The 23,279-nt window shown below is 52.1% G+C and overlaps 1 protein-coding gene across 2 annotated transcripts in view; it reads left to right on the top strand.

The window, feature by feature from the left end:
* TCF7 (transcription factor 7) overlaps window positions 1-23,279 on the top strand; it is a 70,014-nt gene that overhangs the window by 43,450 nt on the left and 3,285 nt on the right. The window contains exons 4-11 of one of the 2 annotated variants that reach the window (XM_032702724.1): window positions 6,373-6,505; window positions 9,312-9,402; window positions 13,795-13,881; window positions 15,523-15,633; window positions 15,862-16,024; window positions 16,248-16,355; window positions 18,236-18,284; window positions 20,059-20,131. In XM_032702724.1, coding sequence (XP_032558615.1) covers window positions 6,373-6,505; window positions 9,312-9,402; window positions 13,795-13,881; window positions 15,523-15,633; window positions 15,862-16,024; window positions 16,248-16,355; window positions 18,236-18,284; window positions 20,059-20,131 — 815 coding nt within the window. The remainder of the gene's footprint in view (window positions 1-6,372; window positions 6,506-9,311; window positions 9,403-13,794; window positions 13,882-15,522; window positions 15,634-15,861; window positions 16,025-16,247; window positions 16,356-18,235; window positions 18,285-20,058; window positions 20,132-23,279) is intronic. The other variant, XM_032702725.1, reaches the window with a different exon arrangement.

Below are 23,279 nucleotides of genomic sequence, written 5' to 3'. Positions count from 1 at the left end.
AGGACCTGGTCCAGCCCTCGTGCCGCAGCCTCGCCGGTTGGCCCGGGCAGGGACCAGGGAGATGCTGATGCTGCAGCTGCAGCCAAAGCTGGGCTTTGCTGGAGGGGTGCATGGCTGGATGAGGGCGTGGGTGGCTTTAACTTTCCCTGTTTCCTCTGTGCTGCGGCAGCGGGCGCTGGGACTGCAGCAAAAGTGAGAAAGGAGAAAAGAGCGAGCTGAGGCGAGAAATGAGTCGGCGCTGCCGTGGCCCGCGGCTGCCGAGGGCTCCGGCCCCGTGCAGGCAGCGCCACAAACGGCCTGCAGCGGGTGTTTGGGGTGATCTGTTATCACAGCATCTCCTGCTGTGACACCCCGGGGCAGCGAGGGCTGAATGTGTCTGAAGGTCCGGGGCTCTGAGCTGGGAGGTGTTTCCAGAACTTAGAGGAACCCTGAAACTCTGCAGAGCTGGGTGGGAAGGTGTGAGCTCCGGATCCCAGCGTTGCCATGGGAGTCCTGTGAGCCCTCCTGTTACATGATGTACCTAATAATGTCCTTAATAATAGCATAGAATCACAGAGTGCTTTGGGTTGGAAGGAACCTTAGAGATCATCCAGTTCCAACCTGCCTGCCATGGGCAAAGACACCTTCCACTAGACCAGGTCGCCCAGGGCCTCATCCAACCTGTCCTGATGTCCCTGATACGTCACTAATCACTTGCTAATTTGGATTGATTGATGGGTAAAGAGCACAAGGCACAGTCCCACCGGTCACAGGTACCTTCCCCAGCAGCAGTGCATGCTCGGTGCAGCCTGACCTTCTACCTTTCTTTCTGTGGCACGATGACTAATTTTGCAGCTAAGAGGAATTAATTCCTCATTGAATCAGCAACAGCAAAACTTGGTAGGTTTTGTTTCTCGTAGACGACGCGTCGACTCATCTCATCTCACCCCCTCTGAGAAGTGACGTCGGAGCAAACGCTCATGGGGCAGCTTGTTGGGGCTGGACTGGAGCTTGTGTGCAGGGCAGAGGAGCAGGGATGGAGCTCACCCCATCCATCTACCGGCTCTGAGCCAGGAACTGCCTTGGGGATGCTCCCAGCAGCGGGAAACACAGCACAGCTGGTGACACAGGGCTCTGGGACTGCCAAATCCCCGCTCTGCCGTGGTGGTGATGGCCACCAGCTCGGCACAGCTGCCAGCCTGAGCTCCATGGTGATGGCCACCAGCTCGGCACAGCTGCCAGCCTGAGCTCCATGGTGATGGCCACCAGCTCGGCACAGCTGCCACCCCGAGCTCCCATCCATTGCCCAGGCCCCTCGCCCCACACTGGCCATGGCCAGGCTGGCCCAGGGCTCTTTCATTTCTCTGTTTTTGGGGCGGGCCATGTGGGGAAATTTGAAAGTGATGTGACTCATCTCACCTGCCTGTGGCTCGGCTCCCCGGAGGGCTGGGAACCACAGCACTCCCCCGGCCCTGCACCCTGACCCTGTGTGCTGGGGGCACAGATCCTGCACCCCCAGGGTGCTCCAGCCTGCCCGAGGCTGGGGGTGCTGCCAGGGCCAGCATGACCGGGGTGATGGGGGCACCTGACTCTGGGGTGCCCAGAGGGGCCCTGGGGCTTCCTCCTCCCTGCAGACTCCTGTGCATCCCTGGCTCCCACGGTGCAGGACTTCCCAGCAGCCTCCTCCCTGCTTTCCTTGGTTTTGGGCTGACCACGGGGCTTTTGGCTCTCCAGGGTGTTGGCTGATGCTGTGGGAGCTGTGGTTCATGCAAGGCAGGCAGCACCCCATTATCCTCCATGGGGAGCACATCACCCCTCTGAGTCTTGTCCCCAGAAATTTAGCGTTTTTCAGCAAACTGGGCACCAGCTCTTGGAAGGGGCAGTAGAATTCAGCTGATTTATTTTAGTCGTGAATTGTCTTCTATCAGAAAATTCCCATCCACAAAAGCAGCTGTTGGGTTCCTTAGCAGATCCCCAGGAAGTTTGGTGTGACCACTTCTGCCTTTGATAGCTGTGTTCAGTTGTAGCAAGGAATACTTTTCACAGGTTACAAAACATGCTCTTCTTTTTTTCCATTTGTTTGTTTTCCGAAAGTGATCCAAGCAGAAAAAAAAAAATCTTCAGGTTTTTTCCTAATATTTTCACAGAGTTAAAAACTGAAGAGTTTTGCTGGCCATGGAAGTTTTTTGATTTGATCATTTCACTCAAATTTTGACTTTTGACCTTCTGTGCTACATTTTGCTAAGACTGGCTTTAAAGTTTGAAAGAAAAATCTTTAAAAGAAAAATCCTCCATCAAGCCAGCAAAGCAAAGCTACTCATTTTTAGCATGTCATGACTAAATACATCAGTCTTTAAAAAATGAATCAAAATGCTTGCTAACACGAGGTGCTTTCCAGAAGATGTTTGATTATAATCTCACACAATTTTCTATTGAAAAACCCACATTTTGACCAAAACCCCCTCATTTATAGTTCTGATCAACCAGCAACTTATATAACCCCAGTGCTGCCCACAGCCAGAGCACGTGTGGTGTGGGATGGGAGTAAAGGCGAAGGATGCTGAGCCTGATCAGGCACCTTGGAGTCAAAAAACACTGGAGTTCTGATGGTGAGGGTGATCCTCATGTGAAAGACCTGCTGGGTTTGTGTGTGCTCAGCACAAAGAGATTTTTCTAGCTAGCCTGGAGCTCCCGTGGCAATCAGACGCCCCTGTGTGAGCGGTGTTTCCTAATTTTTTCTTGCCAACAATTAGTCTTTCTTAATAATTAATGCAACTGTGTTTTCTCTCTGCTCCTCCAATTACCTCTGGTTATTAATGTCACTTCTTGGCTTCGAAGTGGGATCTCCTTCCCTCACAATAGCTTTGGGGGTTTTTGGTTTCAGGGAGGGTGGTGGGGGTGGTTGGTCCCGGGAGGGTGATGTGCTGCACGTCAGTGCCTGGCCCAGCACAAGGGGACCAAGCAGGCAGCACTTACCAGGGGGTGGGCACTCAGCAGAGCTGCAGTTTAGCAAATTTGAGAGGGAAAAAGGCTTGCAAACCCCATCCTGCTGCTCCATCCCCTCTGGAAATATCGTTCTGCTGTTGCTGTAAAGGTGTCTCTCCATTTCTGTACGAGGGCGTGGCTGCACAGCTCATTCTCCAACCTGCCTTCAAAGGGCTGTGCTGGAGAGGTGAGGCAAAGCTGTCCTTGGAGCCCCTTCATGAACCCCCATGAATGCTGAAGGACAAGAGGTCACAGCTTGGAGTTGCCCTGTGATCCTGGGCACCAGCTGTGTTATTCTGGGGGGTGGGCAGTGAGCAGCTCTGTCACTGCAGCTCTGGGCTGTACTGAAACCCAGCTCTGGGGAAGAGGCAAAAAAAGATGCTTCACCAAACCACAGCAGATCCCCATGAAGTCCCAACCAGCAGCACCCCACGTCCTCCCAGGGGACCTGCTGGGAGGACACCAAACCACTACCCTCTTGTTAAATCTCCACTTGGAAGAAAACATTTACATCAGGTTATTTTTATGGCGTAAAACATTGTCAGCTCCTAAGTCCTGGCTTTGAAAAGCCTCTTCAAGGTTCAGGTGCTGCAGCTGATTTGCAGGAATGCAATCTAGACCTTACAAAAAAGAGGAATCGATCCCGTTTCTCTGGCATATGGATTTCTATGAGCTGGGTGTGGTTTCACAGCACAGCTGTGGGAAAACAAGGAGCTGCAGTCCTGGCCATGGACCACAACCATTAGCAGCTGTGGTGTTTGAACTGGGGACCAGCACTGAAGGAGTTGTCTCTGTTTCTCCAGATGTTTGTGCAACATTTCCCTCTTCCCTTGGTTGGCTCGTTTTGGGAGACGGGTTCCTGTGACAAACTCCCTGATGGAGGAAGTGGGAGAGGGATAAACAGCCTCTTCCAGAAATTTTTCTGGCCTCCTTCCTGAGCATCTTTCCCCACAGATCTCCATGGCTTTAGAGAGTAGAAAGGTTTTTGAGTGAGACAAGGGCAAATGTAGAAGGGCCATGGGGATGGCAGCTCTTGCTGGTGCAGCATCTTGTTTGCCATCTGAACCGATGGAAAATCTGAGTAGCTGAGTGCAACCTTCTTGTAACACCAGGTTACCATAGAATAACAGAATGATTTGAGTTGGAAGAGACCTTAAGGCTCATCTCATTCCAACCCCTCTTGCCATGGGCAGGGACACCTTCCACTGGCCCTGTCCAACCTGGCCTTGAACACTTCCATGTTCTGCTTTGATGGGAAGCAGGACAGTCCATGCCTTTGCTGTAAGCAGCTTTGCTCTCCGCTTTTCCTTGTGGAGGTATCCTGCGGATCAGCATCAGGACTGTTCCTCTGCAGCTGTAGTGGTCTGTGTCTTCTGTCATTGCTCTGAGAGCTGTTGTCAGTCATCAGGCAGGCTGGTGCTGTGCTTTGGATCAGGCACGAGGCAAATGGAAAGGAAAGATCTGCCCTGCTTTGAACAGCAGAAATGCTCAAGTTTAGTTTTCAGAACAGCCCATCACAGAGCTCATTCTGCTCCAGTGTCATGTTCAAATGTACATGTAAAACAGCATATCCCTCATTTGGGCTTTGTGGCTCTTAAACAAGCTCAGCCAAAGCTAATTTTAGAAATATCACTGAAAAGCTATTCTTCGTCTCATTTCATGGCTAAGAATAGAAAAAGCTCAGAGCTCCAAACATGTATTTAAGTAAGCAGGAGCCAGCCCAGCACCACTCTCAGTGGGAAAACCACACAACCCATGGCCCTGCTGCAGGACAGGAACGCCTGCACCACACCAGTCTGTGCTGGGAAGGGGGGTTGCATTCCCACTATCCCACTGTACACAGTAAATCTACCCCTGTTAAGCATCAGGAATTAGGGTATTCATTCATTCTCAAATGCAAACCTGCATGCCTCTTGGTTTTTATTTACATGAGCAAACCTTTGTGGGAAAGACAGATGTAAAGTGGCTTCTCCATCAGCCTGTTTTCCTTTCCGCTTCACGGGTTTCCTCCTCAGAGCAGGGATGCAAAGCACAGGACTTGCCCAGGACTCCCAATCTGCTGTGCAAGCAGCTTGGAGCAGCTGGGAGAGGTCCAGGACAAGTCAACCAGAGCCCTGTCTCCGTCTGTGCCACCTCCACCAAAGCCAACTGGAGCTTCGTGCTCATTCTGCCTGAGCAAAATCATTTCCAAAGTGAAAGGCACCAGTGAATTGAGTCCAGGGATCCTAAATGACTTGTCAAAAGTCACACAGCAAATCACCTGCAGTCCCTGCTGGAACCAGAGGTCTGATTGGCAATGCCCACAGCTCTTAGCCCCTGCAGAGCTGTCTGACCTGCTCTGTTGCCATTTTCTCCCCACTTTTGTCTGTCTGTCCTGTTTCTCTTTCTGGATTTATCTGGGACAAATCCTAACACTCCACCACCAAGGCTTTGCCCTGTCAGTTTGGGTTTAAAGGCAACCCTGGGCGAAACCAGGCATGTAGGGAGCAGCGCGAGACGCTCGGGGCGAGGAGGCTGGTGTGGATGGCAGAGAGTGAGTGTGTGTGTGTGTGAGTGTGTGTGTGTGTGTTTGTTCCTTACAGCTGTGCAGCTCTTTGGAATAGGTTCCCCTCTCTTTGCTCCAACATACAGAAGTACTTCCCGTTATGTTCACCAAAAAGAGCCTTTTACAAGGTGTTGGGCTCCGACGGCCGCACCGTGTTTAACCAGGGGCAGCTGCAAGAGGAGACAGGTTTTTCTTTCCTTAGTTTCCTGGGTTTCATGCATCCCCAGTGCTGCCTCAGCTCCCCCTGGTCCTTCTCCCTGAGCGCTGGACCTCAGTCCAAGGGGGATTTCAGCCCAAGGGCTCGCTGGTGACCACGTCATGTTTTCAAAGGCGTTGCCCTCAGTGTTTAGTGGTGGCCTTGGCAGAGCTGGGTTAATGGTTGGACTTGGTCTTTATAAGGACTTTTCCAACCTAAATGATTCTGTGTCTGTGCCTGCATGAGAGCCCTGGTTAGGAAAGCCCAAGCGTGGTTTTCAGAGTGAATGTGAAAGATGTGAGAGTCCAGATTTAGACCCTGTGGTAGCACACGACAGAGAACAAGAGCACTGCATTGGGAAACATGCTTGTAGCATTCATCCTGGAATAAAAGATACTGGAAATGAATGAAAAAAAGGTCTGAATTTTGAAAACTTCATGCTAATTTGATCTGTTTTCCACCTATCCATGTAATCATGTCCAGCTGTTGTCCGTGCTTCATTTATGGATTTTTCTAGCAGGGTGCTGTAATGTTGGTTCAGTGATTTGTTTAGTGTTTTTAGTCATTCCCAGCCTCGCCTCCAACCACCGGTCTGCAAAGGGCACTGGCCCTTTTTGCTGATGGATCCTGATGATTCCTGAGTGCTCTCCCTCCTTGTGTCTTGCAGTCCAACAAAGTTCCCGTCGTGCAGCCATCCCACGGAGTCCACCCGCTCACCCCGCTCATCCCGTACAGCAACGACCATTTCAGCCACGGCTCCCACTCGCCCCACCTGCCCGCTGACATCAACCAGAAACAAGGTAGTGGGGACCTGTGTGGTGGGAGGGGGACAGTGCTGGAGACCACTGAGGTGAAGGCTGTCACCTTCCTGGTCCCAAATCAGTGAGAAAAATCAAGAGCTGGGGCATTGCTTGACAGTAGCAGGTTATTTCGTTTATTGGCAATGCCTTGTAATCCTAGGCAAGGGCAGTTTGGTATCCAAAGTGCCAGCTCTGCTGATGGGGTGGGTTCAGCTCTCTGTACAAGCTGTCCTGTACCTTGAGACCAGAGCAGAGGCTGCGCGGTGATGCGCGAGAGTCAACCAGAAAATGGAAAGTAATCTTTCCTTTGACTCATACCCAAACTGTTGTCAGGTTGTCGTTTAGAGAAAATAAATGCTTGAAACAGGAAATATTTTGACTAAGCAGGATCGGTGTCTGATAGCTGACTGGATTGTGACATGTGTGTCCCCGTAGCCACACGTTGTGTGGTTGTCACACGCTTTGGCTCTTCGGGTTCCTGTGTGAGCTCAGGCCACGTCAGCTGGCTCTTGAGGCTACAGAGGAAAGTACAGTAGGCAGAGGTTAAACCCTGAACTGTAAAACATACCCTGAACTGTGAAAGACAGGTATGTGCAGAGGAATTCACCCCAGTTTATCATTCCATCATTCTTCATGGGTTACTGGCAAAGTGAGTGTAAAATCAAACTTTCCTCAACCTTACGTTAGTGCAGAACTTCTCTTCAGATTATCCAGGCTTTTACACAACCATGATCTTGATTTTGTGGGAAAGCAAGCAAATTCACAGTTTTGTGTCAGGCTGTATTCAGGAAGGAGTTCAGGGCCCATCAGAGCCCAGAAATCAGTGCCAAAACAAAGACACAAAACTAACTGTTGTGATTTGGGCAAGGGCCTCCACCCAGGAGTGATCCAAACTGTCCTGGAGGCATCAGCTTCACCAAGTTAACATTGTTGATAAAACAATGGGCTGTCAAGGATGCTCTTGGCTGGAGGACCTGCTGAGTGATCCCTGGTCTGAACCCAGGGGCCACGTTCTGGACTCACCAGAGATGGTTAATGGGTAGGGTTTAGGTCTGGTGTAAGAGATACCCAGGCACATCCTGGTTGTCATCCAGCCAGCACTTTGCTTGTCAGCCACCAGAGCATAATAAACTCAGCAGAAGAAAAGGAAGAGTTAACAAAATAAACCTGTTGAAGCTCAGCTACCAGCAGAGTTTGAGTCTCGAGAGGAGACTGCAGATTTCTGAGTCTGCAGGGAAGGTGACCCGACAGACCCTCCTTCACTCTGTCCCTCCCAGAGACCCCCAGCTCCTATTTGTGCAGAGGTTCAGACCATCATCCTCAGCTGGGACCTGCCTCCGTGGTGCAGCTGGGATCACACCCCGTCCCTGTATTGCTGGGCGGGGGTTTTCTCCCCTGTTCCTTCTGGATGTGTCCCATCTCTGTTTCCATCACTGAAATAGCTCCCATTATCACCCAGTGTAAGCACTTGAGAGTCACCATCATACTCATTCTCCCAGCATGCCTTTAAAGTATTCACAGTAGCCCAAGGACACACAGACAAGGAAATACAAGCAGGAATTCTGAGTCAGTAGTTGGTGCCCCAACCACTGGGCCAGCAAGAATAACTTGTGCTCTGGCTTATGCAACTTGTACTGTTGGAGGTGCAAATCTCAGGATATTCCAGCAGCTGCCTGACGTGAGTGCTGGTTTTGTTTGACCCTCAGAGTGCTGCTGAGTCCCACTTGAAGCAGATCTCATACTAAGTTATGTATTCCTTTCAGGTCAGGTATATATTTATTTTAGCTACCTCCTAATAAGATGCTTGGAATCTGTTGGTGTCATTCCTAATTATTAATTAATCATTAACACACCTAAAAAAATAATCCAGACTTCTGAGTTTGCAGCTGCTTGCGCCAATTTATTCCATGTATTCATCACCCAGGGCAGCCAGTGGACAATCCCTGTCCCCAGTTTTAGTCTGAGGCTGGGTAGCAGCCAGCATTACACCCCTGTGCAGCAGAGCTCAGCCCCAGTGCCCCTCCAGTCTCCCAGTGCAGGGGTCAGCTGGAGGCTGTTCCTGCCAGCAGCTCCCTGGTTGTCTGAGTCCCACCCGCAGCCTCAGGCTCTGCAGGATGTTTTGCAGTCCAGGTGGAAAGGGAGCAGTGCTGGGCTGTGTCTCCTGGCCATGCTGCCCGTGCCAGCGGCTTTGAAGATCCCACAGGGATTCCCCGTGCGAAGGGTGAATTCCCAGCTGGCACCATACCCACCTCCACAGTTCCTTGGCACCCACAGAGCCCGCGGAACAGTTGTTTTGAACTCAAATTGTTTAAAATGGAGATAGAAGTGGTGCCTGCTGGAGCATCCCCACTACCTGCTCACGGGGGGTCCCGCAGGTGACTGATGGGGACAGGGCATAGGAACGGCTTGGACCATCCATTGAGCACCTCATGAGGCTCTCTGGGAAGGGCAGAGGGAGGCCTGGAGTCAACCAAATCCTTAGCAAAGCAAGTTGCTGCTTGTCCTCAGGGTGGCATGGAGCAGGGATGATGCTTGTACAAGAACGAGCTGCATTCCCCACCACCTTACCTGAGTGTTGGTGATTCTGCAGCAACGTGGGTGACCCACCACATCCCCATAGAGAGAACCACAGCAAATGAAGGGGAATTGCAGTATCCTGCCACTTGCAGACAGATATTTCACATATATATGGCCTGCTGGACAAGTGTCCATAGATGAAGCAGCCAGGGGACTGGGCTGGGAGTGGTCCCTGTCGGCTGGGGGATGTGGTGCTGGGTCCAACTGATCTCCTTCTCCCTTCTTCCAGGAGTGCACCGTCCTTCCCAGACGTCAGACATCCCTGGTTTCTACCCCCTGCCCCCCGGAGGAGTGGGACAGATCACGCCCTCGATGGGATGGTGAGTGAGGAGGGCTCTGCCCACACAGCCCCTCGTGCCGGACGCTCCACACGGACGGGTCACTGAGCACCCACAGTGCCCTCCCTGACCTCCACGGTGCTTCATCCCCCCACAGCTTCATCCCTCCTGTGTGCGGGGGGAACAGGCAGAATTTAGCCCCGTGTCACACATGGGGAGCAGATCCATGGAGAGGCTGAGGGCTTCATCCCGGCACCCCTGGAGAGGTGTTACAACCTGCCTGAGTCAAAACTGTCTGCTGCCTTACATCCAACAGCCTGTGTGGATTAGGGAACCCAGGGAGAGCTTCCTACCTATCCCTCCTAATCCCAGCAAAAGTCTCTCTTTTGAGTGGGAGGTAATTTTCTCCCTTGCTGGAGTTTGCGGCACAAGCAGTGCTTTTCCTGAGCCTGCCACCAGCACAGTGTAATCCTGTGGGATGATCTATCTGCCAGGCCATGGTGTTTCTTAGGGTCTGACACACAAGGAAGAAGTACACCATGGCAGAGACCTGCCCAGCAAACGACCCCAGTACCCACAGCCTGGCCACAGCACTGCTGGCTCAGTGGGAACTGCTGTCCCAGTGGGGATGGGGAAGGTGGGACCATGAGCTGGAGCGCTCCCAAAATGTCCCTCCTGCATGGGCCAGCCCTGAAGAGCATCCTGCAAAGCAGAGCCAGTTGGGAAACCTGCCCCAGGCACACAAGTTAAAAATACACCAGTGTGTGCTCTGTGGTCGTGTCCCTGGCTGTGTCCCCGTGACGAGCCCAGGGGAGCAGGGCTGGCCAGGGCTGCCGTGAGGGCATCGTCACTCCTTGGGTTAATTTTTAACCCCCATTGAGGACACGGAGGCGTGGCAGAGGCTGACAGAAAGGGTGGTGGCTGCAGGTGGCAATTCAGGGTGGTCAGGACAGGGAGAGAGTGCGGGGAGGGTGATCATGGGGGCAGGTGGCCAGATGTCCCCAGTGCTGAGGGATTTTTATCAGCAAAACCCCACAGAGAGCTCCAGGTACAAGAACCAATTGCAGAATGGGAGAGGGGAGCTTTTTGCTTTGTTTTGTTTATGAATTTCATGTTCCAGATATTTAACCACAAGGAAACAGGAGCTGAGGCCTTTGATACAGAGTTTGGCTTCAAAGAGATTACATTTTACCTTCTGTGCTAAATCTGCTACTCTTGGGTGATGATTTAACTCCTCAGATTATGTGATTCATCCTCAGGGAAAACAAGGACTGGGGCGACTGTGCTGTAACATGAAAGAAATAGTTGGGAGATGGAGAGAAATGAGCCTGTTTGTCAAAAGGAAGGTCCTGGGATGGGATGGTGTTGTTCAGGAAGCCCTGGGTGAATGGAGGCAGAGCAGTCTGGCTGTTGTGGAGGTTTTGTGGGGTAGTTGGTGGTAGAGGGAGTTTGCATGGCTGAGAGCTTCTTCAGCATCCACAGGATTTGGCGCCCTCAGATGCCTTCATTAGTGACTAATAGAGCAGATATGGTACAGCAACAAACGGCCTGACATGCAGAGAGCAGCACCTCGAGGCACGTGTGCCTAATAGAGCTTTTGCTCGTTCTTTTCCTTGCCCAAACTTTATGGAAAGAGCCTCCTGGAGTGCCCAGTTTTCAGCTGAGGCTCAGCACACCAGTGTGGGTGGGTGCAGAAGCACCAAATCCCATCAGATTCATGACAGCATCCCCCTGTGCCATGGCAGCAGGGGCTGTGTGCCAGGGATGGTCATGCCAAGGATGCATCCCAGAGAAGCTGTGGCTACCCCGTCTCTGGAAGAGTTCAAGGCCAGGTTGGACGGGGCTTGGAGCAACCTGGGCTAGTGGAAGGTGTCCCTGCCCATGGCAGGGGGTGGAACTGGATGGTCTTTAAGGTCCCTTCTGGCCCAATCATTCCATGATTCTGTGCCTGTGCCAGTGCCACCAAGTCAGCTGCTGAGCCAGGATGGCCACACACAGGAAGCAAATTTTCCTGCACGAGCTGGCAGGCAGGAGCTGGGCAGAAACGGGTTTTGTTCTCACCGAGCGCTTCAGGAGGAGGAGCTGCAATCACTCTCTCTGTAATTAGCTGGGATGACAGTCGGATAAAAGCCTCCGAGAGTCCAGTCAAGTGAGTTTTGCTCATGGAGCCTGGCAGTTCACCTTGGCCAGGAACCTGCACATGGTGTGACTCTTCTGTGCCCTGGGCCGAGTCCCATGGCTGTGTTCCAGTTGTCCTCCCAGCATCTCTGATACTGTGGAGATACTGAGAGAGCTGGAGCTGTCAGCTCGGAGAAGAGAAGACTTTGAGGAGACCTCACAGCCCCTTCCTGTACACAAAGGGAGCTCATAAAAAATTGGAGATGGACTTCTTATATGGGCAGATACTGATAGGACAAGGGGGAACAGTTTTAAACTAGAAGAGGAGAGAGTTAGGTTAGATACTAGGAGGAGGTTCTTTACTCGGAGAGTGGTGAGGCCTGGGCACAGGTTGCCTAGAAAGGCTATGGATGTGCCATCCTTGGAGGTGTCCAAGGCCAGGTTGGACGGGGCTTGGAGCAACCTGGGCTAGTGGAAGATGTCCCTGCCCATGGCAGGGGATGGAACTGGATGAGCTTTAAGGTCCCTTCCAACCCCAGCCAGTCTGTAATTCCATGGCACAGGCTGCAGTCATGCATTCCCAACCATCAGGGGCTGATTTCGCAGCTGCACTAATTTGCACGTCAGGGGGACTTCGGATGAAGCTGCGAGTGCCCGACTCCGTTCCTATCCCGGTGTATCCCAGCCTCTGGAGTAATGCAGGTTGCTTCTGGATTAGCTCCGAGTGTTTTCTCGGCCCTGGGGCAGCCGCCTCCAACTTCAAAGGCTGTTTGGTTTTCCCGGTGCGGCGGCACTTGGCTGTTTGTTGGTGTGTTTATACCCGCCGACATCTAAGGGGTGGGAGAGGGCTCCTGCCTGGCAGGGTGTAAACAGCCCCGCCGCCCCGGCTCCTTCCCTGCACACAGATCCTGCAGATTTCGGTCAAGCCGAGGCACAGCAGCTCCCTGAGCAACAGAAACAGGAACCTCCTTCCTGCCCAGCGTGGCTCAGGGGCCTGACTGCTGCCCCACTGTCATTGTGCCTCTGCAGGGCACAAACTTGTCTTTGGCCCTGAAAAATCCCAGGCACCCCAGAGCTCGGCCCTTGGCAGGGCACCACGCGTGATGATAGTGGACTTTTGGTGGGCTTTTTGGTTATTAGAGCTGAAAATAACTGGTGCTGGTTTTAGGCACAGCTCTGTGCAGCCCGGCCAGAGGAGCATGAGCACCAGTGCAGGTGTAAGCACCCCATCATGCCCCAGGTTGGACAGGGCTTGGAGCAGCCTGGACTGGTGGAAGGTGTCCCTGCTCATGGCAGGGAGTGGAACAAGATGGGCTTTAAGGTCTTTTCCAACCCAAACCACTCTGTGACTCTATAATCTCAGTTTCCATGTGCAGTTTTAGGCTGGAAGCATCTTTTGGTGGGTTTGCAGAACAAGCCAAGGTATTTTTGAGCTATTTCCATATGAAAATGTGGGGGTTCCCTTGCTGGGAACAACAAGGAACTTCCTGCATAGTTATTTTACTATCTCAAAAATAATTTCCAGCTCCAGGTCTGGTACATGCCCAGTCCCCAGTATGAAAGCACTTTGAAAAGGAATGAGCTTTTGGCTGTTTAAAACTGATGGGCATCCTTGAAATTATATGCTGGGGAAATCAGAGTATTCCTGAATACAAGGGCAGAGTAGGTATTTTCTCTCCAGACACCAGGAAGTTCCATGATCACAGAATCACAGAATGGGTAAAGCTGGAAGGGACCACAGAGGGTCATCTGATCCAACCTCTCTGCTCAAGCAGGGCAATCCCAGAGCACATGGCAAAGGATTGCATCCAGATGGTCCTGGAATATCCCCAGTGAGGGAGACTCCACACCCTCTCTGGGCAATCTGTTCCAGTGCTCAGTCACCCACACAGTAAAGAAGTTCTTCCTCATATTCATCCTCATGTTGCAGCCTCTTGTGCACTGCACAGAGACTCTAACCAGGCTTTAGGTTTTTGGTCAAGCTGTGCTCTTTTTAGCAACTTCTTCTGTGCAACAGCAGCTGATTTTTCAGCACACACCTCTGCATTTTGCATTTTAACCAGATAAACTCAAAGCTGCAGTGCTGCTCAGCACCAGGGTTGGAAGGGGGGTCAGAATCGAATCCAACCTTTGTAGGAAGGCCCAGGTTCTCTCAAAATAATGTCCAAGTCCTGCAGGGCCCCTTGAATCCAAAGGACAACCTGAGTGTCCTGCCAGCCAGGGGCATCGGTGCTCCGAGTCCCCTTGGGAAAGGATATCTTTAGGAAACACCACGTAGCTGTGGATACTTTATAGCCTCTTTCTTCCTGATCCCAGGCAGAGCCAGTCTGTCTATCCGCTCCCGTCATGTGGATTTAGACAGCCGTACTCGTCCGCGCTTTCTGCTGGGGCTTCTTTCTCCAGGTGAGTATGAGCTGTGTGACACAGGGCAGCAGCTCGGCTGCTCTCGCAGCTTGCAGTGTGTGCAGCAGGAGCTTGCAGCAGACCACGGCCCCCAGGGACAGCCACGCACCCGCCCCGGGGCAGCCGTGGGGAGAGAAGGTGCTTTGAGGCAGTGTCTGGTCCAGAGGGTGCTCGGGGGAGTATCGAGGATGAAGGATGCACAGCAGTTGGGTTTTAATAGAGCAGAAGTCTAAACAGAGCCAGAGACCCCAGCCCTCAGCTCAGCATTGGGAAAAAGGGCTGGAATCCATTGCTCAGGATTTTGCTCTGTGTCACTGATCCTAATCCTGGATGTTTCTCTGCTGCCACCACAGCTCTTGCTCTGCAGAGACCTGTCTGTTTTCCTGGCCTCAGCTTTAAAAGCAGGACAGGCCATGGGCAGTGATTTTCTGCCCTCCCATCGGGCACAAGTCAGTTCTGTGAGACAAAAACACAGCTTCTGCCTTCAACTGAGCACAGTACACCCCTGTGGATGGGCATGACAGAGCCCAGCCCTTCCAGGGGTGCTGCTGGGCAAAGCCCCCGTGGTTCCATAGGGGTGTCTGGGCTCATGCACCAGCTTTTGCTTCTGCTTCATGTTGTCCTGAAGAGCTTTTATTGGAGATTTCCCATAGGAAAACCAGGCAAACCCTCACTCATGAGAGCCCTTAGCCATGCAGGAACCTGGATCCATGCAACCCTTGACCCATGCCATTCATCCCCCATCCATGGAGCCCCTAGTCCTGCAGAAGAGGGGAGGGAGTGCTGCCAGCCCTCCTTGCTCACGCATCAGCCTTGCACAGCCTTGCAGGCGAAGGCAAGAGGAGCTAACGGTTCCCCCCGGAGCCCCAGCAGCCTCCCTGAGCTCCTGCTTGCAGGATTTCGGGGTGGATTTTGCAGCAGTGCTGCAGCCGAGAAAGTACACCTGGTCAGATAAGGATCAGACTGTGCTGGTGGATTAAATTAAACAGCTTTTCTTTTCGTGCCAGCATATCTAATGAACAGTTCATCTCCCATGGGCAATTCTGCCATCTCAAGCTGCAGTCATAAAGTGGCAAGCTTGGCAAAGCTGACTGTGCTGGCTTTACCCTCCAAAACTCCGGAGAGAGCTAATGAAGCCTGAGAGCGAGCGAGACCTCTCATGATCTCAGCCTGTGTTGTGGAGAGCATTGCTCAGGCAAGGTGCACCTCCTAGAGTTGCAGCTGGGTTCGTGTTCAGACTTAGGCTGTTTCTGTTGAAAGGAAGGTGCGGGGTGGTCCTCATCTCTCCCATCCAAAGCCCTCGTTGAGCTTGTTGTTTCTTTGTGCAGTGCTAATAAGATATTGCAGCAACAGAGATCTGAGTAGCTGAAGCTGCTGGTTGGAAGTGCCCTGGACCTCAGCCAGGCCGGCTCCCGCTGCGGGCGGTTCCCTCGCCATGGCACCGGATCCTTTCCAGCTGCCTGCCCACGCGGGTGACCTGGGGTGGTGGGCACTGCCCGCCCCCCGCCAGCCTGGCAGCACCCACGTGCTTTCCGTGTCCTCTGCTTTCCGTCCGCTTCCGCCACGTCCGAGTGCCGTCCCGTGAGGCAGCCCTGGCACGGCACAGCCCTCCCGGCACGGCTCACCCGCTCTCTGTTGCAGGTTCACCCACCCGCTGATGCTGGGCTCTGGCATGCACACCACCGGCATCCCGCACCCCGCCATCGTGCCCCACTCCGGCAAGCAGGACATGGAGCACTATGACCGAAACATGTGAGTTGGAAGTGCAGGCAGGGCTCGTGAAACGGCACCTTAGCACCCATGTCATTTATCCCTCTTAATGCCCCTTTGGGGGCAGGGTGGGTGAACACTGAGCTCTGTCTGCACCTGAGGTGCAGAGCTCGGGCCCCCCACCCGCTCGTGCTGTCGGGTTGGCTGGGGGGGGAGTTTTCTGCTGAGCCAGGCTCTGATGCTGACAGCTCCTCCTTTGGTCCCACCAAGGAAACCTCAACCAGAACCAAAGAGAGAGAAGGAAGCCAAGAAGCCCACTATCAAGAAGCCCCTGAATGCTTTCATGTTGTATATGAAAGAAATGCGGGCGAAAGTCATCGCCGAGTGCACCCTGAAGGAGAGCGCTGCCATCAACCAGATCTTGGGAAGGAGGGTGAGAGCTCGTGGGGCCCAGCACCACCCCCCAGTGCCACATTCCCGTCCCTTGCAGCTGCTCTTCAGCACGTAACAAGCATCTGCTTCAAGGCTGGGTGCTCTTATCCCTTAAGCACACAGGGTCGGACGTGCCCGGGGGCGGGATGGCCGTGGAGGGGTGGGGTGGGCTGGGAGGGGGCAGCGGGGCCGTGTCTCACTGCTCTGTGTGTGTGTCCCTGCAGTGGCACGCGCTGTCCCGCGAGGAACAGGCCAAGTACTACGAACTGGCTCGCAAGGAACGGCAGCTCCACATGCAGCTCTACCCTGGCTGGTCTGCCAGAGACAACTACGTGAGTGCCCGCCCTGCTCGGGCCCCTTTCCCTTGGCACGGCCCCAAATGACCCCGGGGGTGACAGCTGGTGTTTGCCAAACAGCCCACCTGGCCCAGGCAGTGCCGTTCCTGGTGGCACCAGCGCCGTGGGAATTCACATTCCAGGAGTATTTGGAGCACCCTCCTGGTTTATTGCCTGTCTGTAGGATGAATGGTACAGCCCCAGCTACCACACGTGTTTGCTTATTGTCCAAGCAAATACAAGGAGTGAGGAAGAGGAGCTTTGAAGTGATGGGGATGGTCCTTGGAAATACAGTTTTATGGGAATACACTGCTTTGTGCATCTTGGGCAGCAGCTGAGATATCTGTGAGGGTGGTGAGGGAGGGAGGTTGCCCAGAGAAGCTGTGGCTGCCTCATCCCTGGAAGTGTTCAAGGCCAGGTTGGACACGGTTTGGAGCAACCTGGGCTAGTGGAAGGTGTCCCTGCCTATGGCAGGGGTTTGAAACAGGATTGTAGGATATATTTAAGGTCCTCTCCAACCCAAACCATTTTAGTATTCTGTGGTTTAAAATAGTGGATATGTTTGAAAAGGGTTTTTCCTTGTGACTTTCTTGACTGTTGTGCCTAATGAACTCGTTAGAGACCTGAAGCAAAGCACACGTAAGTCTTCAGAGGTCTGTCCATCCACTCAAGGACTCTGTCCCTTTGATCTAAGGCTCCATCATTTCCCTCACAGACACTTTCTTTCCCCTGGGAGCTGCCCAGTGAGATCCCATCCATCCCACACTGACCACAGCCCTCCTTCCAGGAAGCCCAAACTCCACCAAGGGCAAGAAAACACCCTTAAAGAGCCCAAACCACCCCTAAAACACAGAGGGCAGAGATGATGCAGAAAAAGCAGAGGTGAGGGGAAACCCCCAGCCCACATTTTGGTGGGCACACATCTGGAGGACATGAACACCTGGAGGGCACAGCACCAAGACCAAGCACACCCTGCATGGAAATCTCAACCTGTATCGTCATTCTTCTGGTTCCTTGGGGAATCACGGGCTGGTTCCTTGCTCCAGAAGGTGGATATTGGTCCTCCCAGCATTGCAGACCAGCTGGTTTGGGTGTTGTGGTTGTGGAAGAGATGCTTTTCTCTGCAGAGCTTGAGCAGGGAGGAGGAGAAGGAGGAGGAGGAATGTAGGTCACTTCTGCAGCACGTGATGCGGATATCGGGCAGGAAATACAGTTGCTCCCCCACTGAAGAAAAAGCTCACCACAGCTCAGAGCTTTCCACCTTCACTCAAACCACAAGAAGTCATATAAAAAGTCACAGGTCAAAGGCAGCCCTGTGAGCTGCTGCTCCTCACAGCCAGATTTGCTCCTGCGCTGCTGTGCCCTCATTAATCAGCTCATTAGGGCAGGAGGGGAGTTGCTGTGTCTTGTGAATCAAGAGAGGCAGTTTGGGGATAAAATAGGGCTTTCTTGTTAGTGAAAGAAGAGCAAGAGATGGGTCCAGAGCTGCAAAAGCAGTGAAATAGGTCAGTGTGATTTGAAAATGAATTTCTGGGGATTTCCTTAAACGTTCTTTCCCGTTTGAAATCAGGGAATGTTAAGGAGCAATTTCTGTTTGGGTATAAGGCACCACAGTAAAGCACGTTTTGGAAACAGGGAAGGTGCTAAAATGGGCTGAGGGCTTTCCTTAGAAACATAAAGAGGGAAGAGGAATAATAAGAATATGGCAGGAGCATCAGCTGTTGATAGATAAACCTGAGCAGTCCCTTAGCAGCCTTTCCCAGTTCATCTCTCCCTGGAATGGGCTGAGCCAGCAGCACCAATCCAGCCCCAAACACCCTGCACAGCACCCTGGTTCTCCTGGAGCACGGATAACAGCCTTTCCTTTGATTTCCCAGGGGAAAAAGAAGAGACGAACACGGGAAAAGCAGCAAGATTCCAACTCAGGTAAACGTGTGTGTGGGGTGGCTGTCCCTGCATTCCCACTCAGAGGGGATAATCCAAGGCAGTTGTTGTGTTTTACCATGTCTTCCTTTATTCTCCTGAGCTTAACCAGAGAAACACACATTTATTATATGTTTTAAGAAATGGCAAATTAACATTTCTGTGACTTTTTCATGGACACGTTTGAATTAGAACATGGGGAGTGTGTGCAAACTGAAAAGATTAGATTTTGGCTAGTGTGTAACTTCACATAAACTATCACTAAATCTGTTGAAAACATCCAGGGTGCATGTCCCCATCAGACCTACAGGTGTCATCAATTAAAGAAAGCTCTCAAATGCATCAGGACTGTGGGTGGGATGAAATGCAGTGACAGGATTGAAGATCACCCATGGGGTGATACCCCAAGTTTGGTTTTCTTTTCAGAGTAACCAAGGTTGAAGCAAAGTCATACTAAAATCCAGTAGCAGCTGCCTCCCTGCACCCCAGTGCTGATGAGGAAAGGCCCCTTTGGCAGATTTCAGACATATCCCCATCATCCAAGGCTATTCCTGTGCTGATTTCTGAAGTATTTCTGCCATATCAGGAACAAGTAATATCTGCACCAATAAATATTTATTATAAACCATCAAGAGACTGTCTTGCCCACTGTGGCATCACATATACATGAACTTAGACTCTTTTTCCCAGTGTCTCCATTCTGGGATTACCTATAGAGTCACAAAGAGCTTTTCCCACTCTCCAGCTCACCAGTCCATTACTGCTCATTGCTCTTACTTCTGGATGAAACTGTGCCATCCATATGATAAGCTATTGGCTTTCTAAGCAAATTTATTAATTTAATGAATCACCACTGGATGACGTCTTCAAATTGTCCCTAAAAAGCAATTCCATGACTGTGTCACAGTTATATCTTCACTTTAATTAACACTACTGATCTTACTGTGTCTAGACTGATAAAGGGAATACAAGTTTTCAGGCTTATATGTAGTGTGTATATAGATTTATATATCCCTATATATGTCCTGTCTGTGTGATACAAAAATGATAATGGGTTGAAACCAACTGCTGGTCACACACAACAGCCTGAGAGAGGGAGGCTGAATCCAGCACAGAAATGTGCTGTTCAGATCCCATTTGCAGCACTAGAGAAAAACAGGATGTGCCTGAAAGCAAATAGGGCTTCACCCTGATGAGTCCCATAATTAAACAGTAAAACTGCAACATTTTAGAAAAACCATGGAGAAGAGCTTTTCCATTAAAACTGCAAGGGGAATGATGGGGGGGGCAGAGTGGAATAACCTGGCCTAGGTCTCCTCGGTGCTAACTCTGCTTTCAGCTGCTTCTGCAACGTTTCCTCCTCTTTCTTCCGTGCGCACTCCGAGCTCGCTGGCAGCCCTGGCAGTCGCTGCTGGGAAGGCAGGGAGCAGGTAAGGATGCAGACACAGGAGCCAGGTAGCGTCTCTGGGATTTGGCAGCACCTCCAAACTTAAGAAATTCGAAGGTCCGTGGATTTCCCCGTAATTGCCCACGTTTCCCAGAGCTGCTTCCCAAACCTCCTCCTCCAGCTGCCAGCAGTGATCACCGATATTTGCCTAACGATCACTTTTTTCCAGGAGAGGTGGTGCCAGCAGGAAAAAAAAAAAAAATGGGATTGTAGTCTGTTAGTCGTGTGTTCAAGTGGCTAAAATGATGTTGCCTCTTTTCTTCCTCCTGCTCCTCCTCCTCTTTGTGCCTCTGCCTTGCCCATTCTCGCCGCGCATGCTTCTGTGTTCAGATCCTGCCTCTCCTAAGAAATGCAGAGCTCGCTTTGGCCTCAACCAACAAACGGACTGGTGCGGCCCGTGCAGGTGTGTATCGGCATCTCCTCGCTGCTGGGGCGCTCCTGGGACAGTGGGTGCAGCTCCAGGGTCCTCCCGGTGCCGGCGGGGGCTGCTCCAGCCGGGCGGGGATGGGCGTTCCCTGGGTGTTCCCTGGGAGTTCCCTGGGAGTTCCCTGGGTGTTCCTGGGCATCCTCCGGAGCTGCTGCCTGAGCTGCAGGGGTCAGGCTGCACACTGGGTTTCTCACACCCCCGGGGCAGTGTTGGTGTAGTGCTGTACATATTCCTCAGCTGATGGAATTCCCTGGTCTTAAAAGCTTATTTCCAGGGTGGAGACCTCTGTGACCCTGATGTGGGGCTTTTTCCCCCCCTGTTAGTGATGTCCAATCACATAAACAGCACCCTAGGGCCAGCAGTGAGGAGTTAATGGGTTTCTTTTTCCCATTTATACCGGGCTAACCATGTATTTCAGGATCCAGCTCTTCCTGACCCTTAAATTTCACAGTACCCACCATGGGTGGGACGGGACAGCCTCGAGCAGCAAAACAGTGCAGTGCCCTGCCCCTCAGGCTTCCAGGGAATGGACATGGCCAGGAGATAGGAAAGTTCAGTGCATCAACCAAGTGCTGCCTGGCTCAGGGGTCTGTGGAGGCAGCCAGGCAGAAAAAGCTCCATGGGGGCTTCTGGACCTGGGCACTGGAGCACAGGGAGGCTCCAGCCTGGACAGAGGTCTGTGATTCACAGCACGTTTTTATACCAATGCATTGAGAGCTGTAGGAAAAGCTGGAAGTAAAGTATTGCTTGATGTGCTTAATGCAGCTTGAAGTGACTAAAATCATTCAGTGCACCCAAATCTGGCCCAGACTTTACTGCACCCCGAGCTCTGGTCCCTGTGGCTGAGCCCCAGGTGAGCTCCCCTCCTGCACCTCAGGGTGCCACAACAGCAGAGCTCCCTGCTCACCTTTTACACCCCAGATAGTGTCATCAAGCACCATTTTTTACTGATTAAGAATCTGGACAGAGCTCCCTTAGTGTCTCATTAATACCTGAATGTCCAGAGGGGGCTGTTGGAGTCCCCCATCCCTCCTACAGCCAGGCTGAGCACCCTGTGCCCCTGTGGGTAGTTCCTCCACCTTTGCTCTGCCTCCACTCCAACTCTGAATTCAGCTTCTCCTCTGCACGGCTTCCCAATTAACACAGGCTGCTGGAGTGCTCAGAGACCTTGGCATGCTCTTACTGTGTCCCCTGTGTAACCAAACCCTGGTCAGCCAGAGCTGCTCTGCAATTCCTGCACTAACACTCCAGGGCTCCTGTCCTGCCTGCTCTGCTCACCTGCAGAGAACAACTTCCCCGGGAGGGTTTCCATCCACAGGAGAGGTTACCTGGTTAAGATTGGGTGTTGCTGCTTTAGAAAAGCTTTCACCCTCTCCCTTACGCCCTGGACACAACACTCCAGAGTGCTGTAGTTCCTACAGGGAGAGGGATAAGTTCCTAAAAGGAGGGAGATAAACCCCTTTAGCTAAAGAGGTTAGATAAACCACCCACCTCAGCATAACCCACGGACCGGTCTGTTATCAGCAGGATCACACCTGCTCTTTTCTCCCCATTGCTGTAAATCAGATCAATGAATCAATGGACAGATTCGTGTCATCTCAAACAGGTCGTTGAAACTCCATCCTGCAGCTACTCCTGAGGTGTCTGTGGGAAGCACAGCTCCTCCTCAGGCCTGTCTGCTCTGGGGAATTACCACCCATGGAAAATACCCCGCGAGTTAAAGCCGGGCCGTCGTGTTTCCTATCACATTAATTGGGTCACCACGGCTAACGATGGCACTGACAGCAGTAACAGCACTGCTCCTGTTCACATCCAGTCAAAGTCGTGTTTAATACTGGACTAGTTCATACACATTCTCACACTGTCTGGTTTTTCATTAGGAAGATCAAAGAAAGGTGTGTGCCCGCATTAGCGAGTTCTCATTTGATCTGTTTTCCTCACATGAGACAGCCAAGGCAGGGAGCTGGGTGGGAGGAAGATGTTCTTCTACCTGTTTTAGCTGTAAAGTCATTAATGCCATCTCCAGCAGAGGAATTGTCCCCTCGCTATTGTTAAGGTGACATCTTGAGGGCTCTTTTGTTTGAGGATCTCTGCAGAGGTGCTCAAGGACCCACAGCAAGTGACATGAGGGATCTGTCACATGGAGAGAAGGAAAACCAGCTCAACAGAGTGTGTAAAGACAAAACATTGTGAGGGACTGACTCTGGACAGCCAGGGGTAGTTAAAACAATCAGGTGCATGAGATGACACCTGGAGTTCAGGGTAAACACTGAACAGAACTGTCCCCAGACATGGAGGAATCGTGTCCCAAACCAGCTACAGCAAGAATGTGTGACTTGGATTTTTGAGACCCCCAAATCGTGACATCCAAACAAATGGGAAACCTGAGTATCTTCTCCAGGAGGGATGAGGGGAGGCTGGTCCTTGCTCTGAGGTGCTGCTGTCTTCAGGGCCTTCCCAGTCCCAGTGGGCTTCTTACCAGAAGAGCAGGGCTGGGGGAGGAGAGCTACTGTGGGGTACTTCTTGGAAAAACCCTTTTGGTCAGTGAATCCTTCCCCAGCTGCTGAGCTCTCTGTGTCACACTCCACAGAATGGGAGCGTGGAACTGAGTCTGGCACCACTGCAGGGCCACTCAGGTCCTGCTGCCAAATCTGTCATTTTGTACCTGGACTGCTCCAGCATCCAAAGCAACACCTCAGACAGCCTCCAACCATCTCCAGCCAGTCCCAGGCCATTTCCTTCCCTCCTCTTGAATCTCTGTTGAGCACTTTCCACTCAGCTGCATCACTGAGTTGTTCTTGGAGATGGGAATGTCTGGGAAATACTCAGAGATGCACAAATAGCTGAGAGCAGGGGCTCCTGCTGCCAAAAGAAAAGCTGAGAGCTCAGACCAGGTTGGAGAAGGCTTGGAGCAACCTGGTCTAGTGGAGTGTCCCTGCCTATGGCACGGGGTTGAAACAAGATGAGCTTTATGGTCCTTTCCAACCCAAACCAGTCTGTGGTTCTAAGTAGATGATACTGTGCACGAGTCCAGGAAAGTGCTGGGAAATGGGCTCTTGGGACCTTCAGATTTTGAGATGAGAAAAGCCAGGACTGGTGTGAAGGGCAGTGTCCCACCCAGCAG

Source organism: Chiroxiphia lanceolata, chromosome 15 (genome assembly GCF_009829145.1).
Source record: "Chiroxiphia lanceolata isolate bChiLan1 chromosome 15, bChiLan1.pri, whole genome shotgun sequence".
Taxonomy (NCBI): Eukaryota; Metazoa; Chordata; class Aves; order Passeriformes; family Pipridae; genus Chiroxiphia; species Chiroxiphia lanceolata.
This window is presented reverse-complemented; position numbering and strand designations above follow the sequence as displayed.